Source organism: Heloderma suspectum, chromosome 7 (genome assembly GCF_057233095.1).
Source record: "Heloderma suspectum isolate Gila_16-S chromosome 7, 16-S_ref, whole genome shotgun sequence".
In the NCBI taxonomy this organism is placed as follows: Eukaryota; Metazoa; Chordata; class Lepidosauria; order Squamata; family Helodermatidae; genus Heloderma; species Heloderma suspectum.
In genome coordinates, this window is record NC_139464.1 from 125,680,806 (window position 1) to 125,700,294 (window position 19,489).

The window sequence follows — 19,489 nt, forward strand, 5'->3', positions numbered from 1 at the left end:
ACACAGATAGCATTGGGCTGTTGGTCTCATAAACATATTTTCATTTTCTGGCCATCTGTGCCCTTGTCTTTTTGCCGTTCTGCCTAACTGCCCAATTGCTATCTCTCTTTTCTGTCTCTAGAGGGGAGTGTACATGGAAACAGAATGAGAAGGACTTTCTGGTTATACCTGGATTTTCATGAAATCGCTCTGGTCCGTCCCATGCACACAAAGCAAGAAAAGCAGAGTATACATTACCTAAAAACCTGGCTTTCAGGGGTCACATGAAAGTGCTTCTCGCTCCATTTCCATGAAAACCCCATACTTCCAGGCTGGGTGGGCAGAGTAGAACTGAATGTCCTCGCTCCCCTGCTCAGGGAAGTTTACAGGAAGCACTGAATTAAGCCCTGTAGTTTACCCCACCATGGGATATTGTGAGAGATTAAGAGGTGCCATGCTACTGTCAATCTGAAACACAGGCTGCAGACCATGAATGAGTGGAGCGACTACTTTGCTGTTCTGACTCCTCAAAAATGCACAACTGCGGCATTATGAATGGGAAAGGCAGGCTGCTTACTGTGAATGGGCGACGAAGCTAGGATGAAAGGGCGGGAGGTGGGAAAGGGAGCCTGTGTCCAACAGTGCTGTACTGCGAGTGGGGGGAAAGAGGGAATGGGGGTGGGGGGAGGGTGGCCCCACCCCTTGACTCTGTCATTACCAGGCCACAGCCAGGTCACAGAGGCACGCCTGAGATTTGATGCCAGGGGATGGGGCACACCACCACAGAACCACCGGGGAGCCACTTTAAGCAAGCAGCAGCAGCAGCAACAACAACAACAACTTAACTAAAAAGAGTTTCCGAAAATGTGGCTTTTCCAGAGGGAAACTGCAGGGTGGCTGCAGGTTGGAGGCAACGTCATCTGTCGTGAGTGACCCTGATGTGCTGTCGCCCTGCATTAAATTGACCGTGTAGATTGGGCCTATGAAATAATAAAAAAAATCTTATTCTTTTAAACTCTAATTTATAAAGGAAACATATTGAACACTGCACAGTGAATGCTGCCTTATGACTTCTTTGCTCTGAACATTTCTTTCCCACTCTTACCAACAGCCCAATTACCCTTTTCTTTAAAAAAATAAATAAATCCCTGAGTTTTAATTCAGCAGTTGATGAGGGAGCAGACCACATCTAATGAGCAAAGGGCTGGATGTGCCTAATCTTGTCTGATCTCAGAAGCTAAGCAGGGTCAGCCCTGGTTAGTACTTGGATGGGAGACCACCTGGGAATCAGGCTTCCTGCATTGAGCAGGGGGTTGGACTCGATGGTCTTGTAAGCCCCTTCCAACCCTGTGATTCTACAATTCTGTGATTTCAAATTATACCAGTGAAAGAGAGCCTCTAACCCTGCCCTGATTTATTTAAATTGTTGTATTTAATTCTTGCATATGGGAGGATTCTAACTGGAACCAGAAGTGAGGTCTGTACAGAACTCTTGTGTTTGTTTTTAATATCTCTTTGGACACAGCACCCCCTCTAGCTCTGACTTTATGATCTAGGAGAAATAGTGCATAAGATTCTAGACTTCAGTAGAAATAAGTGAGGCAAATAATGTATGATACGTCTTTCACTGATGTGCTGAAAATTGCTAGCGATGAAATATCAGTTAACACTTCCCATTGCATTTGTAGCTGTCTGTGACTTTATCCATGTTTCCTTTCTCTCTCTCCATGTTTCTCTGTTCATGCTCATTGTCTATCCCTTTGTCTAATGTAGTTTTTAAGCCTTTCTTATGTATCTGTTCTGTTTAATCTTGTATGGTGAAGTGGTATGTTGACAACATAACAACAATAACTATTATAATGAAATGTTTAATAATACATAATCTGATCCTTGTTTCTCACTCCTAAATATTTAAAGATTTCTGATGGTTTCAGTTTTCTGTTTTTATAAACCTGCTGCTCACTAAACAGTTGTAATCTTTGCTACCTCCTCTCAAAATAGATACTTAACCATTTCAGAAGAAATGCCAACAAATGTATAATATTGCCAAAAGGTAATAAGCAGGGCTAGGCAAAGGCGTTTTGCTACCCAAGTACATGTAGTACATAAACTGAGGAATCCTTTGCAAGCCATATTGAATAAGATCCTGGAGCACAATTCATGGATCCCATGCAACTGCAAACAATCTAACATTCTCTGTGACTTTTTGAGGGATCCTGGGGTACACTCAGATTACACACTTTTTTCTTTGCACCCCTCAGAATTTTTCTATCCAAGTTATCTTTTGGGCGGTTTGAGTGGTCAGACTGTCCCTGAATCACAATGAAGACCTTAATTTTCAGAGGTCATTGATCTTGTTCCTGACTGAAAGTAAGGCATGTTGAGTCATTGTTGACAAAGATAGGCTGTAGTATGTTGTGTTGATAACATTTGAAAATTAATAGAAATGAACCATTCAGTATTGTAAGAACCCAAGAAAGGCCTCTGATAAGGATCTTAAAATAGGAAATAAATTGGGATTCTAAATTAAAAATGGAAAATACTATCTTAAGTGTATGACTTTAATAAATTGTGGCATCACCCTTCCCTGGTTGTCAAAATGTAAGAAAGCTAAACTAATTAGCATAGGTCTTGAGGAGTCCATGTGTTTTGTCCTTATCATTAACTCTTCGCTTATTCAGAGAAAACTACTTAGCTTCTCCCCCCAATCCAAATTGCCAAACCCAAGAAGGGCCTCTGATGAGGATCTTAAGGTACAGGCAGGCACATGTGGGGATAGGTGGTCCTTCAGGTACCCTGGCCCCAAACCTTGAGGGACATTAAAAGGCAAAATTAGCACTTTGAATTGGGTCTGGAAATGTTCATAATGCCTCGCCCCAGTTAGCTGTCAAGCACCATTTTATCATTTCTACTACCTCACCTGAATTAGATGAAAGAGAGAAATAGAGCTGGGTGTCAACAGACTATTAATGGCACCAAATAAACAGATGACCACACACTGTGTTTTCATATATATGTTAAAAAGCATGGGCAGACACTACAACTAGGAATGTACGAGCCCCCCACCATCCAGTCCAGGGGGCAGGGGTCTGTAGTGGGGTAATTCGGGCTGCAGAATCCTCTGGAGCCCAGCTGCGTCGACTGGAGTTGGCGGAGCTGCTCTCCAGCTCCCTATATGACCTAATACACTAATGCCAGCTGCCGTTAGCCGATATCAAGAAAAAATACAGCCGTAAATGCTGTACTGTATGCCATTTGTGGCTGTAAAGCACTGACTTTAACCTAAATTGCAGCTGTTTATGGCTGTATTGAGGTCAAAGTCAGTGCTTTATGGCTGCAAATGGCATGCAATACACCATTTACTGCTGTATTGTTTCCTGTGATAGGCTGATGGCAGCTGCCATTAGCATATCTCATCATATAGGGAGCCAGAGAGCCACTCCGCGGAAACTTCTCCAGAGCCGGAGGTAAGCGTGACTGCTCCACCACGGACTCCGGAGGTCGGATTCTTTGGAATCCAGCCTCCTTTGAGTCTGTGGCAGAATTCTCCAGCATCCCTAGATAAGCAATACTTTTCCCTTTTTTATTGGTATACAAATTTTATTGAATTTCAGTAATATTAACAAAGCAAAATAAAACAAAACAAAACTAAAATAAAAACTAAAATAAAACAAATTCCATCAGGATTACATCTTCTTACCATACAGTTATATTGAATGGGTATACAGAGGTCACAGGTAATTCTTGTTGGTGCTACTAGATGTTTTATGATGGACTCAGGATTATTCTTCAACTATTTTCTTCCTTATAAAAGCCATAGGGTTATATAGTGCGAGGGAATCAAATATTGGTGTTCTGTTCTGTTCATGTATGTGATATAGTCAAACCATACCACATGGAATGAATTGTGTTTGCTTTGACCCCTGGCCACCTTCAACTTGGGCAATATTTTTTCCATTATGGCAATTGGCTAGACCATGGCATACCAACAATCTAATCCCTGGAAGGTGAATCCCTTCCAAAACCTAGCTATCATGGATCTGGCAGCTACAAGTGAGTCATCAGCTCCTTACTGTTTAAATCACTGGCCTCCCCTGTAAACAAATTTAATACTGCTAGACTTGGAATATGTGGGATATTTTGGTTTGTGATATGGCCGGTCTCTGCTGCCACTGCCTGCCAGAATGGTTGGACTTCTGCACAATCCCACCCCATGTACTGGCATGTTCCTGACTCCTGGCACTCCCTCCAACACTGAGAAGTTGAGTGTGTCATAAGTGAGAGATGCCTAGGAGTCAGATACCACTCTTGGACTATTGTCAGTGACAGCTCTCTAGTTCGGGCTATTGATTTATATGGAGGCTTATCCCATAGTTGTTGCCAGTCATAGTCATCTACTTTGAAGTTCCAGTTTGTTTCCCACCAAGCTTTTCATGGGGTGTTCAAATCAAATGTGAAGTGCAGGAACTGTTTGTATGTTGCAGAAATAAATCCCCAGGTCTCTCCCAAGTCCCCTACCATTAATGTTTCAAACATAGTTAGTCTTCTAGTGGTCTCATTTTTCACCATAGGGGAATTCAAAAAGGACCACAGTTGGCAGCTCAAAAGCCAGGGCAATGTTACGTTTCCTAACTTTTCTTTTAAAGCCTCAATTTTTATTGGTTGACCCTTCTCATAAAATTGGTGCAGCCGATGGAGCCCTCTTTCTTTCCATTCAGCAAAATTATGTGTCCCGGCCTTGTTATGGAAATGATGGTGGCTTTCCCCTGGGAGTAGTGGCGATGTCCTTGGGCACAATTTTGCTGCCCACCTTGTCTAGCTCTGGCTAGTGGTTTCTGTAAACCTATTTTCAACTAGGCGCCTAAAGTTAGTTTTATTTTTTAGCAATAGGTGATTGCTTAACAATATTCCCTTTATCTCTGTGTTTTCCATTGAAACCCATGGCTTTCCCTCATCTTTTAAAATTGTGTGGATTGCCTGCTGAAGTTGACAAACATCATAATAGAGTTGCCAGTTCAGTATCCCCCAACCGCCCTGATGTCAGGATTGATTCTGAGCACAGGGAGATAGTTAGCAGCTCAGATTCAGAAGAGGAGCAGCCAGAACTGGGGGAGGCTTTTTTCACAGGCCACTTCAGACAGGGGTAGGTTACCACCTCCCAGATGGCCGGGCATGAAGCTTCCTCCTCGCCCCCCTCTGTGAGAAACAGCAAGCAGGAGGAGGAGGGGCTGGGGGCTGTGGCCTAAGAGACGCGAGGCGGCGGCGCGGAGCTAAGAGGGGAACGCCAGGGGCAGAGCTCAGACGGTCGACCCGGTTAGCGATGCGAGAGAGGCGACATAGGGGAGCATCATGCGAGGGGCGGGACCTCCCTCCCTAAGTTAGCCTAGCCAGATCGCTGCCCTTCCAAACTGCGGGCAACTTTCGGCGATCCCATTTGAATCCCCTGGAGGCATTTCTTTGCAGCCAGAGAGTCTTAAAGGGTTTGCATCTGTAATGAACTTGTGAATAACGAATTAAAGGTGTGAGACTGAAGCCTCTCCTTTTGTGTGTTTTGTGAGAGCTTAAGGAAAGAGGGGGCCAAGGGAATCGTGACACCTGCTGTGTTTGCAGGTGGGGTAGGGCTGCACTAATCCTTGGGCGTTTTGTGGCAAAGATAAAAGAATTAATTTTTTTCTGCCATTTATTTAAATGCTTCTGAGGGGTATAAATTGGGAGGGTTTGGAAAAGGAACATAAGGCGAGGGAAGACTGTCATCTTTACTGCCGTCAGTCTATCCATTATAGACAGCTTCATTAACCTCCATTGCCTTATGTCCCTGTTGATGTCTTTCCAGACCTTTTCATAGTTGGCTTTTTAGAGTTTGTTTAGATTTTTTGTAACTTGTATCCCTAGATAATGTTGAAAAACATTAATGTGTAGGCCTGCCTGTGCAAAATCAGCCAGAATTAATTTAAGTTTAGCAGCTGCTGCTATCAGCTGTTCTGTATATATGACCGTCTTGTCCACATAAAGGCTTATCGTATGGGGATGTGAGTTTATCGTCAGCCCATATTGATCGAGTTCTTTATGAATTTTATCTGCTAGAGGTTCTAGTACCAATGCGAATAGGAGTGATGACAATGGGCATCCTTGTTTTGTTCCACGTCGGATGGTTATTGGAACTGGGTCATAATTATTTATTCCCAGTTTCACTTCTGAATGAGAGTAGATTTGATGTAGAATGTACATAAATTTTGTGCCAAGCCCAAATTTGTCCATCGTATTGATTAGGAATGTGGGTTCTACACAGTCAAAAACTTTCACTATGTCTAATGCCAAAATAGTTAATGGGGATGCAGTTGTTTTGCTATATTCAATTATATTTAATAGTCTCCTAATTGGGTTGGATATTTGACATTTGGAGACAAATCCCGTTTGGTCCAAATGTATGTAATGTGTTGTAAAGGTTTTCATCCAGTTTGTAAGTACCGTTGTGAAAATTTTATAATCTACATTTAGTAAAGAGATTGACCTATATGTTTCAATCAGAGTGGGGTCCTTGTATGGTTTTGGAACTACCACTATGCAGGACTGTCTCCATGTTGATAGGAGGGGCGCCCCTCCTAGGACATCATTAAATACTGCAGTTAAATAGGTTGTCAGCATGTCCTCGTAAGTTTTATAAAAATTTGTAGTGAGTCCATCTGGGCCCGGCGATTTTGCTTTCTTAAAATTTTTGATAACCTCACTGACCTCTTCATTTAGAATAGGAGAGTCCATCAGCCTTCTATACTCCTCCCCTAACAGTGGCAAGTTAATTGAATCTAAAAAAAATTGAATACGTGCTGGGAGAGGAGAGGAAGTGTCGAATGACTTATAAAAGTCTGCAAACTCCTTACAGATTTTTTGAGTATTATATATACGTTCCCCTGTTGCTGCCTGGATATTTAATACCTGATTTCTCACCCTTTTCTTTTGTAATCTTCTTGCCATCAACTGAGAATTTTTCCCCCCATATTCATAAAACTTCTGCTTCAGATACAGGAGACTAAGTGTTGTCTGATTTGTCTCTAATACCTCCAGCTCTTTCCTCTTAGCTTCAGTTTGTTTATATAGGTACCTAGAGCCTGTTTGTGCATACTGTGAGGATAGATCTGCTAATTCTAGATATTTACTCCTTTTTGAGACGTGCCTTTTTAACCATGCCTTCTCCCGAATGGAGACCACTCTTATAACGGGTTTCATTGCTTCATAAAGGAGGCTATTTGAAATTCCTGGAGTGGAATTCTCATTAAAGTATTGTATGAGTACCTCCTGAATTCTTTCTCGAATAGTCTCATTTGCAATTCATAATGGGCTAAAGGACCACGATGGTGTGCTTTGGGGTGGGTCAGAGTCCAGAGCCAGTTCTACTGCCACCGGAGCATGGTCTTTTATTAATGATTCCAATATGGGTTGATCTAACAGTCTCTAATATGGATTTGGGGGTTAAGGTATAATCTGTACAACTTAGGGTCTGGAATCTCGATGACTGAAATGTGAAACTGTTATCTCTAGGGCTGCACTCACTCCAGACATCCACGATCTCCCTATCTCTTAACAATCGTAGCAGAGTCAGTTGCTCCCGCCCCTTTTTAAGTTCTTTTGCATTTTGACATTTCCTCTTCCACTTTGGATCAATCGAGTCCCTGTGTGACATACCTCTGACATTCCAGTTTAAAGCTCCCCCTATTATAAATTCGTATTTTGTGAATTTTTCCATTTTTCTCAAGACCATACTTATGAGCTTTTTTTGTCCCACATTTGGTGCATAAATTGCCCCGAGTTAGATTTCTTTTACTGTTTAGTGCCCCCTCTACAAAGATAAATCTTCCTTCTTTGTCCTTTAAAATGCAGCCAGGTCTGAAATCCAGGCTGTCAGCTAGCACTATACCTGTTCTCCTGGCATTGCACAGCCAGGGGCTAAAAATTGTTTACCAAACCATTTATTTTGCAATAATGAGATTCTTGGATCTGCCTTGTGAATTTCTTGTAAAAAAAAAAAAAAAAAACAATCTGAGGGCCCATTGACTGTAAGTATTGAGTAATTCTAGCCCATTTTATTTTGCCCCCCATGCCTTTAACATTGAGTGTTATAACATTAATCAGTGGCATAGCCATCCCCTTACTAAAATTAACTCTTTGGCCTTCTACTCCTTGCCTGGGTTTCAATCCTGGCCTTGGCCCTCCCCTTCAATAAGTCCGTTGCCCCTTCACAGCAAGCAGAAGATAAAGTACGTTTACTCCTTGTGACCCTTTGCTCACCTTCTTTATGTCAGGAGCGCCCTAGCTGCCTCTTGCAGTCCCCACCAATAGCCAACTCAGGACACAGACGATGAGGAATTCTTTCCGAGTCTTTATTCCTTTATTACTTTACAACTCTTTCAGATACTAATCACTAGCGACAAAGCAAGGAACAGCACTGGGGAAAGATAGCAGAGTAGCCTAAGCTCCAGGTAAGGCAGTTGGTCCCCGTTTGAAGGAGAACACAGGAAGACCCTGAATTTATGGGCTAGGGAGAGATCCTCCCTCTTTCCCTTGGGTCCTCAGGACGTGACCGTTGCTTGTGCGCCAAGCGAGCACTACGCCTCCTTTCTGCGCCCTTCTGTCGTCATCTGTCATCGCTCCCTGCATCTGACGCCATCTGTCGTCGCTCTCTGCGTCTGCGCTGAGTGTCCAGCAAGCCCCCCTCCAGCGCTCTCTCACTGCCAGGGTCACTATCTATCCCAGGAATGCAGGCAGGAGGAATCTCTGCCAGCTGCTGCGCTTGTGAGAGATGAGCGAGCTCCTCTCCCACGGATTGCTGTTCCTCCTCAGAATCAGAACTGTTCTGGGGCTCTGTGGGCTCAGTTTCCACCCTGACACTTTACCCCCAAACCGTGCAACTCTGATGGTCAAAAACAAAATAATACTTCTAAAAAATACCGTAACTGTGCTTATGCCCCAAATAAAGAACTCAGGACATTCCCCCATGCTTATTCTGGGGAAGTCTGCAGTAGCTTTAAGTTTAACATTATAAAACATTTCTATGGGATCGAAAACTATCAGCAATGATTAATTATATCTTCACTTGGTGGGGGGTTTGTTTTGCCTGTGTTCTATCTACAGGTGAAGCTATCTACTCTCTCTCTCTCTCTCTCTCTCTCTCTCCCAGAGGCTTACATTCCATTAAGAATTTTTTAAAAAAAAATCCATGTAAAAGGAAAAACTTTTAAACTTTTAAACTAGAGGAGGAAGGTTTCTCCCTAAAACATTCAGGCCTTACAGCTCCTCTGTATTGTTTAAAGACCCCTCCCCCTCTCTCCTGTCCCTTATTCTCCTCAGATTCTGAGCGGGTTGTAAAGCTAATACTTTGAAAGACTGCTTGTGAAATGTTATTGAGAAGTTAATCGTTTTACTGTCTTTTCGACCGCTTAACGACTAGCAGACGCTGACGCTTCATTCTATTTTTTGATGGATTGAGAGCGAAGATTGCGATCTGTCTGTAGCTGAGTTCTAGGCTTATGTTTGGGGTGTATTCGTTTCTGAGTCTTACGGTCTTTCTTGATCAACTTCCTCTCACTGGCTGATGAACGGTTGCCATCTTCGTCTTCTCTCTCTATTCTGGCTAGAGTTTCCTCTGAGCAATCAGTCCCCAGTGCTGCAAGAAGACCGACACCCGCTTTCAAGGTCTCTGCTGAATAGGTTGATGATCCTTTGTTTACAATCAAGTGAAACGGAAAAGCCCATCAGTATCATATATCAGCTTCTTGTAACTGAAATGTGATGGGTTTCTGAAGAAAGGTCTTGCAACACCATCACCGGTTGATTTTCGAAGGATATCTTGCCGAGGTCTCTAAGAGAGCGCCACACTTCCTCCTTTTTCTTAAATCTTGCAAAACACATTATAATGTCTCTTGGAGGGCCGTTCTCTTTAGGTTTTGCTGTGGGGGCTCTGTGAGCTCTCTCAAGATCATCCTCAAACAGCTCCAGTGTTGGGATTAAAGTCTTAAACCAGGTGACAATAAATTCACATAAGTTGTCCCATTCAGCACCTTCTTTCACCCCATGCAAATGGATATTAACCCTTCGCATTCTATTTTCAGCTTCTGCCAGCGCTGCCCTCATTTCTGTGTTCTCCCTTTGAATTTTTTTCAGTTGTTTGTCATGTAAAAGACTCAGATCGAGAGCCGCTGCTGAAGTTTCTGCTGTACCTTCTAACTTAGTAGTCAGTGTATCGATCTTTGTCTTTAAGGGAGACATTAATTCCTTCCAAGTTTCCATCAGGACATTTTAAGGGAGTCAAGTTGAGTTGCAAATTGTTGGTTTAGGGTTTCAGCCGTGATTTCTGAAACACCAACGCCTGTTGCCATGTTAATCTCCTCCTCCTCCTCCTCCTCTTTCCCCCCTTAGAGATACCTGTCTCTCCTTAGGTTTGAAATAAGCAGTAATGCTTGCAATTTTAGGCGTATGGAGTTGAGTACTCATACCCCAAGACTGACCACTTTTACTAATTTAACAGTTTCTAGGGCAGGAGTTTTTCCATAAATTATGTAGCCTCTTTCTGGAGCTTGAATTACCTTGCAGCCATCTTCTCTGTTGTCTGGCTACACACCCCAGAACAATACTTTTCCAAACTGTCTGCAGAGCTCAGATCACTGAGACCAGACTGTCTATGTTAAGGTAGGGATGCAGCTGGTGAACCATCCTAAGTAGGGTTATGCATGACCCTTCCTCCCATCTTTGCTGGACCTGTGTTCTAAACATGATCCCATAGTACAAATGCCAGTAGTCAAGCAGTGGTCCCTGACTGCTAGTTTCTGCAGTCAACAGTCTCCATGTAGGAACAGAACCACTATAAAACCGTGCTCCTGGTCCCAATCCAGACAGTCTATCCAGAAAGATACCGTACATTGAAAGCTGCTGAGACATCAAAGAGAAAGCTGCTGAGATGTCAGCAGAATAACTCATCCATCAGTTTCTGTGCCTAAATCAGGCCTAAAGTCCAGGCGAAATGGATCGAGAAACTCAGTTGCATCCAAGAAAGTTTGGAGTTGAATGGCAACCACACACTTGAGCACCTTGCCCAGGAGGGGGATATTAGCAATTGGCTGTTAATTATTTAGATCTTCTGGGTCTAAGGTGGGTTACTTGAGGAGCAACTGTACTCCTGATCTTTATGGTGGCCCCCTGTTTCAAAGAAGCACTGATCACTTCCTGAACTCATCCAATCAGTTCCTTCGCGCTTGATGAAATGATCCAAGAGGGACGAGGGTTAAATATGCACATGGTCGGCTGCACATGTTCAAGACTCTTGTCAACATACTCAGGTCTCAACAACTGAAAGTTGTCCATCAGGATAAAACTAGATGGACTTCTGGAACCTCCACAGATTGACCTGATCCAGCTGTAGCATGCAAGTTGTGAATTAGTATCAAGTTCACTTTTCTTCTGAAAGTGGGAGACCATGATAAAGATCTCAGCCACCGAAGTCAACTCCATATTCCACAGAATGACCAGGCCACCAACATACACATGCAATATGGGATAATAACAGTAGCCTATATTTATAGTGAGATTTTAAAAATAAAACCTCAAAATGTTAAATTTTCCATTGCAAGAAGAGCCAAGTTCAGACATGAATGTCTGTGATTGTTTCATTTTTTCTCTTATTCCCTGGGTAGGATTGGGTGAATGAGTGATTCTCCAAACATCAGCTTGCTGCTCCTCTCTCCTCGATATGTGCTTGTGTTTGTGCTCGTTGTTCATTGTGCACGAACGGGAAAATTGAGCGATGCAAACAGCTATCAAATGTGAAAGTTGCACGAATATTCCCATATTAGTGCAATTTCCCAAAATTGTGTAAATTTCCCCCATAGACTAAAGCATAGGTGATTTAAAATTTGCGCATTTGAAGAAAGTTGTGAAGTTTGAGGAATTTGCACTTTTTGAGACATTTGCACATTTTGACAATGTTGTGGATTTTGAGGAAGTTGTAGATTTTGAGAAAGTTGTGCATTTTTCAAGTACACTTTTTGTGAATGCAAACACAAATTTGGGAATTTGTGAACATGTTTGAAGAAAATGTGCTCCAGTTCGTGTTTGGGATTGCGAAGGGGGCATTTTTGAGTGATTTGCGAACTGAAATGAAATTCTCAAACATCCCAATCCCTGGGTGGCTGTGGATTGGAGTGTGATACTGCCAAATTGCTGTGACAATGAAGTCCTGCATTTCTCTGCTGATTCCTATGAGTAGCTGTCACTTTTACTACTTTAACATGAGATAGCCATGGTGTCAAAAATAATCAGGAAATCTGGCCTATAGACAAAAGAACTGCTGGCCTTATAGTCCTTACATTCTTATGGTCTTACCAGGAGAAAAATTCCCTGTATTTTATCTTACTGTTTTTACAGTATTCCATTTTAGCTTATTGTCCTATTTTGTTTTATTTTGCATATATCAAATTGTGATGGCTTATCGCTTTTAGCGATAAAAATAATTCATTCAATAAATTTCCCTGAGGAAAGGTAGACAACTGGGCACCTCATTTCAAATCCCCTTTCCTAATCTGTTGGTCAAACTTGCTAAATTTGGCAAGCAACTTGAATCCCTCTTCTCTCCATCACCACCACTTCCTTTTCAAAGCCTTTTAAATAAAATGCTTGATAGATAGAAATCTTTGCAAGGATGGGAAAGAAAGTCATTCATTTCACATTTGGATAAGAACATACTGAATTCACACTTCTCAAATCAATATATATGTACCAGAACACAGTTATCCTTAGGTATTCACGCTTCTCAGAATTTCACAATGCAGTTCTCCAAAAAACCAAAACAAATGGACAAACATGTATATATTAGGGGAAATTGTGCACAATAATCTTAGTGAAAAATAGTTTATATTAGTGGGAAAACATATAAATATATATATTGGAAAACTGCTTGCAAAAAAATTGTATATTGTACACAAATTTTCAAGTAGATGTTAAGGAAAAAGCTTAACTGATGTAGAAATGTGATAGAAGCAACTGAGGATGGGAAAAATATGGAACTGAGAGGAAGCAAAGTTAACCAATTTTTCCATCCCTACTCCAAGTCAGGGCAGGCCAGAGGAATATGGGGGCCTGGGGCAATGGAATGAGGGGGGGGGCTGTCACACACAAAAAATACAATTTAAAAATTCTCATTGTTTTGAAATGCTTGCCTTGCCTAGGCTCATGTGAATGGCTGGCATTTTTTTAATGCTTGTCAGCCCTCCCCCCCTCTGCAAACGGCCCCATCCCCCCCCCCCGGGCAGGCCTGCTCCAAGTCAGCAAAACACCGCAGTTCCCTGGGGGCTTCCACATCCAGAAGACTAGGCATGTCCTGCATGTTCCATGGACCTGGTGGGTGGCTCTGGATCAGCTTTTAGAACTACTTTCAAAGGGTAGTCTTAGGGTCAAAGTGCATGTTGTGCAGAGCTCCTTCCTTCAGAACTCATTGAACCCCGAGCAGTCTGAGGGGCTTGTGAATCTGAGTGGAGAAAGGACACACAAAGAAAGGCTGCTTAACCATCTCCCCCTGATCTGTTTTGAACTCAGAATCATCACTCCCAAGCTGTTCATTCACCCATGAGTGAAAGAGACAGGTTCATCCTATCTTTCTCCCCATGGCTGAAAGATCATATGGCTATAGGGGAAATGATAAGCCACCGTCCACCACTGGACCTTTTTTCAGGTTGCTTTGTGTTAAAACAAACCATAAACTCTGCCGAGGAAAGAATGGTAGAACTATACATAACATGTAGTTCTGAATTTGTATGGCTCTATGTAGGCATGCTCCACCACTAATAGTTTGTGGTAGTTGGGGGAAACGTTGGGATTGGAAGTAATTGAGTCTCACTGGGAAAAGAAATTAGCAAGGTGTTTCTGTGAATTGGCCCTGGAGCAGAATGGGTGGTGGCGGTGGAAGGATTGTACAGCAGATAGTCAAGATAATAACTAGATAGGAAGTGCAAAACCTTTGCCCAGATCACTTGCAGGAAGGTTTGAACTACCTTTTGCTCAACTTCACCTTGCTCAGCTAACTCAAAATGCAATACTAATAGCTGCAAGTGACTTTCAAGGAAAGGTTTAAAGACTTTTTTTCATAGGTTACCATGGCAGGATCAAAAGACCAGTTCCCTGTGGTATGGTTCCGCATCACTTTAATAATATATGGAAGAAACTGCCTTCATGTGGATTACTCTGATCATGTTGTTACTGTCTACTCTAGTGCCACACATACATCAGGGGTTAGGATGCTGGTTTGGGAAATAACAACATGATATGGTGACCCATATTTGTTTGGACTCATTTATTTATTCCTGCCCTGCCTTTCTGAGAAATCATCAAGACAGCTTAAGGGTAGAACCATTTGTATCAGATATGGAGCTCTTGCAGATTCTGCTATGTCGGGGTGGACAATCCGCAGCCTTCAGCCTAATTTCAAAAGCCCTTTGCATGCCATCCATTCAGACCCCTGGGAAGAGCCATGTGTCCCTGCCCTGGTGGGCCACTTGGTAGAAAGGAATAGTGAGAATGAGAAAAGGGGTGGCAGAAAGAGAAAAGGCGTGGCCTCCCACCACTGGTTTCAGCCCTGCCGACCGTGACGTGAGGCCTGTATTAGATTACTTCTGAGGAAAACCAGAATCTGGCAGAAAAAAGGTTGCCCAACCCTGTGCCGGTCCGTAGGTGACGGACTTGACCTTGGGGGAGCTGGGGGTGGTGACGGCTGACAGGAAGCTCTGGTGTGGGCTGGCCCATGAAGTCACGAAGAGTCAGAAGCGACTGACCGAATAAACAACAATAACAACCCTGTGCTAGATGACGGGGAGGTGGAGCTCTGTGTGTGTGTGTACGCGTGCGCGCATGCACACACCTAGCCTGGTGCCTGATGGAGTCAGTAGCAAAAAGCGTTTAACATCTTTTCAGACTGATCCTGGCTACCTGCCAGAAAACAATTCTATTTGTCAAATGAGTGCTGGATGGTGTTGCTATTTGTAAAATTCTTTCGTATTTCTTGAGGAAAATATTCTATAGAATAACTATGACTAATCTTTCAAACTTTATTTTATGTTTTCTTTCTCTAGAAAATATTTTGGAGAAAAAATTGGAATGTATTTTGCCTGGCTGGGCTTATACACAGAGTTCCTCATTCCATCTTCTGTAGTTGGAATCATAGTGTTCCTGTATGGATGCGTAACCATTGAAAGCGACATTCCTAGGTAAGGTTGCATGTGTGAAATAGGGTTCAATATCCAAGATGCTGTGTGACTTGTCAGTGACTTTGTGTATGCAAAAATGCACCTGTTTATAGAGCTGGAAACATTACAGAATGTGGGCTTAAGTCAGAGAATGCCCAAAGAAAGAGAATGAGAAAGATTTTTGCTCCTCTGGTATCCTTGTCCTCATGAACCCAAAGATCCTCCCTCCATTCCTTGACTATGTGTTTTCTTCCTTGCTGCTCCCTACCATTAGAATGTTTTATTGTGTGACACCTGCCTGTGTCCTCCCCTGGGTGTGTTTAAATGCCCATCAAAAATTTCATCTCTCTGCCCTGGCATTCTCAGATGTATCTCTGACCTCTGCCTGTGTCTCCATCTGACTCCCTTGACCTCATATGCCTAGCCTCTGAGTACACGTGATTTTCAGTTGTGCGTAGCTTATCTCCAATGTCGCCTTCTCCCTTTTCCCCACACGATGCAGCCATGGAGGCTGTTATCTGGAGTATAAGACTGCAGGCGGGAGGGACATCTTAATCTGTCAGATTGAAAGTATACACAAGTGAACTCCATGTGTGCTTTGGCCCTTAGATGGTAAGCCAGAAGGCAGGATTTATTTCTCAGCAATAACACCCACCACCACGACAACAACAATAACAACAACACAATGATGTGCAGCTAATGATTGCACTCTTGGCTATGTTGTTGTTCAGTCGTTCAGTCGTGTCCGACTCTTCGTGACCCCATGGCTATACACACAAACAAATGTATCAGGAACTGTGCAGCTTTCCAGTTACACTGTGGATGTGACTTCAGTCTTGCCTCTTAACTCTACATTATACTTTTGAAACTATGTCACTGAAGATGTACTCAAAGCACCATTTTTCGCTTTTACACCCCCCCACTATTTTTAAAACAAACACTTAATCGTCCTGCCTTAAGCAAATACTTTCTTCTAATAGCTAAAGAAGTAAAATGTATGAGGAAACTTTATCTATAGCACCCTCTGCTGTCTTTTAAACTTAGAAAACATATATTTATTTTTTAAAGAATCACATTTAAAAGAGAAAACTGCTTTTATCATCAGTATACTTAAACAACATGGGGCCACCCTCTCTTCTCCCCCCCCGCATTCCTGGCGGTGGCTGCCGCTTCCACTCCCCCTTCCTCTTCCCTCCTCCCAGCCACTGTCACCACTGCTTTTTCGGTGCCCCCCCCCCGAACTTTTAAGCTGGCCATGGGTCTGCAGCCCCACTGCCTCCTTCCTCTCCACCTCGCTTCGAGAGTCCCTTCCTCAAAGCAGGGCATTCTGGGCAAGGTGGCCCTGGAGGTAGGCTGTGCCGTGGCAGCCCAGGCATTCTTCGGAGAGCCTGCCTTTGGGCCAGGCAGGCTGTCTGGAGGGCTGTGCATGCTGGTTTCGGTCCCAGCATTTGCTGCAGGAAGGGAGGACCCAGCACTCTGTCAGCGCCACCACACAGCCACTGCTGCCCCTTTCAGGACATTGTGTGACGCCTCCAGGATTTGATGGTTGGGGGGCAGCTGCCCCACTTGAACCCCCCCCCAAAGCAGCCCTGAGTGTCTCCATAAATCTAATGGGGCAGAGGAGTTTGCTCTCTATTTGCGTGCTTAACTTTTGCCTCAGCCTATGATGAATCTGTATATTTATAAATAGACCAAATATTACAGAATGCCAATAATCCTCCTTCCAAAGGAAATGGAACCTAGGTATGTGCTGTGCCCCGGAGAATTAGTGTGTGTGTAACAGTAGTTCTAAGGGCCAAACTAAATGTTTATTGGAGACCCATGTTTGGGAACCTGGGCCTCCAGTGAACGCCTGAAAGATGTTAGGGGTGTTGGAAGGCCATTATTTGGAAGGGAGAAACAATGGGCATAGGAGGGCTGCTTAACCTTTTGCCTGCCTGCCTGCCATGCCTACCCTATACTACACTGCCTCAGCTGTTGTTCTTCCATCTGCAGGAAACACATGGGTGAGGAAAATGGTGGGGAAGGGGGGGAGCAGACGAAATGGTGGGTAGGGAAAGGCTTAAGCAACTTTGCCCTACCCAATTCTTTTCCCCACCAAGTAGGGCCTTTCTCTTGCTCCTGTGTAGGTGTTGTGGTTCCCAGACTCTGGAATGAATTTGGCACTAAGCCTGCAAAAGTGCTTTATTGTAGATTTTAGATGCTTTTGTGATTTTGTTGTCTTGCTCAAGCCATTTCTCATTTTCTATTTGTAATTTAATTGTATTTAAATTGAATGGGTTTACTTTGCATTCAAGTTTATAAGATCTTAGTTATCTATTGTTCCTACTGCCTCTCATTGTTCTTTAGATGGTTCTTTATCCTTTGTAAGCCACTTAGAACATTATTTTAATATAAAAGCAGACTATATATTTCAAATGAACAAATAAGAAGGGAAACACCCAAATTCTGCTTTGTGGTCTTGTGCATCACACGTATGGGTTCTGTGCCTGTGTGGAGCCTTGATCAGGAATCTTCTATAGCTGAGAGATGGATGTTTGGCAGGAACCCTCCTGCACCGTCCCAGTGTGTATAGCCATAGCAGATTCCTGCCTATTCCCCCAGTCCTTTCTTGACCGCTTTTGTGGAAGCCTCCTAGTTATTTAAATTGTTTACTCTCTTCTCCAGGAAATCTGGTACTCTAGACACCACCTGGACCAGTTCTGCACTTCTGTTGTCCTGCTCTCACTGAAAGCAAGTCTGTGCATTTTCAGGAGCAGAAATCAGAGAAGCACCAAATGTCACAGATAACATTTCCTTCTTATCTTTGAATTTTGCTCTCCACAGCAAGGAGATGTGTGACCAACGTAACGCCTTCACCATGTGCCCTCTCTGTGACAAGACATGCGACTACTGGAACCTTAGCACTGCTTGCGGTACGGCGCGTGCCAGCCACTTGTTTGATAACCCTGCCACAGTCTTCTTCTCGATTTTCATGGCGCTCTGGGGTAAGTTTTGCCTTGAATGTTGTTTATACACCTCCGGAAAAACTGAAAATGATAGAGAAGTCATGAGGACAGAATGCTAATAACTCAGTGAATGGGTTCATTGAAAATTTGTGGAACACCGTGAAAGCAATGATACTACGGTTGCAACTTGTTATTGGTAGATACAAGTGGTAGTCCTTACTTTCCTGGGAGCAACACTGAGAGCCAGTGTAGTGTAGTGGTGAGAGTGACGGACTGGGAGCCGGGAGATCCGGGTTCTAGTCCCCACTCGGCCATGGAAGCTCACTGGGTGACTTTGGGCCAGTCACAGACTCTCAGCCCAACCCACCTCACAGGGTTGTTGTTGTGAGGATACAACGGTGAGGAGGAGGATAATGTAAGCCGCCTTGAGTTCCTTGCGAGAGGGAGAAAGGCGGGGTATAAATGCAATAAATAAATAAATCAATAAACTCCCATGAAACCTATAAGTAGACACACGTATAAGAATTGGAAATTTTAACCTATTATTTGCGGGGGGGGGGGGGAGGCAAGGAAATTTTTACATTGAGCTAAGTATATTTTGTTTCTGTTTGTATGTTGCAAATATTTTGATTCCGATTAGTTACTGTAGCAAGGCAGGAGGGGTGGGGGTGGGGAGCCTGACCGTGTGTGGTTGGTTGCAGGTTATTTCACTCTTCCTTCAACGGACTCGAAAAGACACCTACACTGGGATCTTAATAATATCTGAATATATTTAAATGTACTCTGTTAAGAGGTTGAAAGCCAGTTTATTAATCACTGATCATTTGACAGCCATAATAAACCACATATATAACCCACTACGAAACCCACAGAGCCCTGTGACACCCTTAAAGACTTAAAAGTATAAACCTTTGTGAGCCAGAGTTCACCCTCAAATGTGGTCACTGAGCTGAATAGGTGTGTGCATATGTGAGTCCGTACCCAGTGTGTCAGTCTTCTATACGGAGGGAGTGGGGGCTCTTTCATAGGGCCAAATGGGACTTCTCCCTCCACCCCCACCCCCGCAAGAAGAAAGAAACAAAAAATAGTATTGCTTTGCATTAAATTAGTCAATTAAAGATGTGTGTGTCACCTAAGCAAAGTCACTGACTCATTAATCCTGTTTTCTTTTGGTTGTCCAGTCCCATTACTTCTCTCTCCCTGTCTCTCTCTCTCTCATGTCGAAGTCTCTCATTTGAACCTGGCTTTTCATTCAGCCCCCTCTGATCCTGTTGGGGCAAGGTGGGGCGGGAGGGGGGCTGCAGACTAGAGGCTCACATTACAAGGCCCGCTGGCTCCCAT

The 19,489-nt window shown here is 43.4% G+C and overlaps 1 protein-coding gene across 1 annotated transcript in view; it reads left to right on the forward strand.

Moving 5' to 3' along the window:
• Positions 1 to 19,489, forward strand: part of ANO2 (anoctamin 2) — a 290,238-nt gene that overhangs the window by 102,259 nt on the left and 168,490 nt on the right. The window contains exons 11-12 of the mRNA XM_084811922.1: positions 15,087 to 15,221; positions 18,027 to 18,187. Of these exons, the coding sequence (XP_084668048.1) occupies positions 15,087 to 15,221; positions 18,027 to 18,187 (296 nt within the window). The remainder of the gene's footprint in view (positions 1 to 15,086; positions 15,222 to 18,026; positions 18,188 to 19,489) is intronic.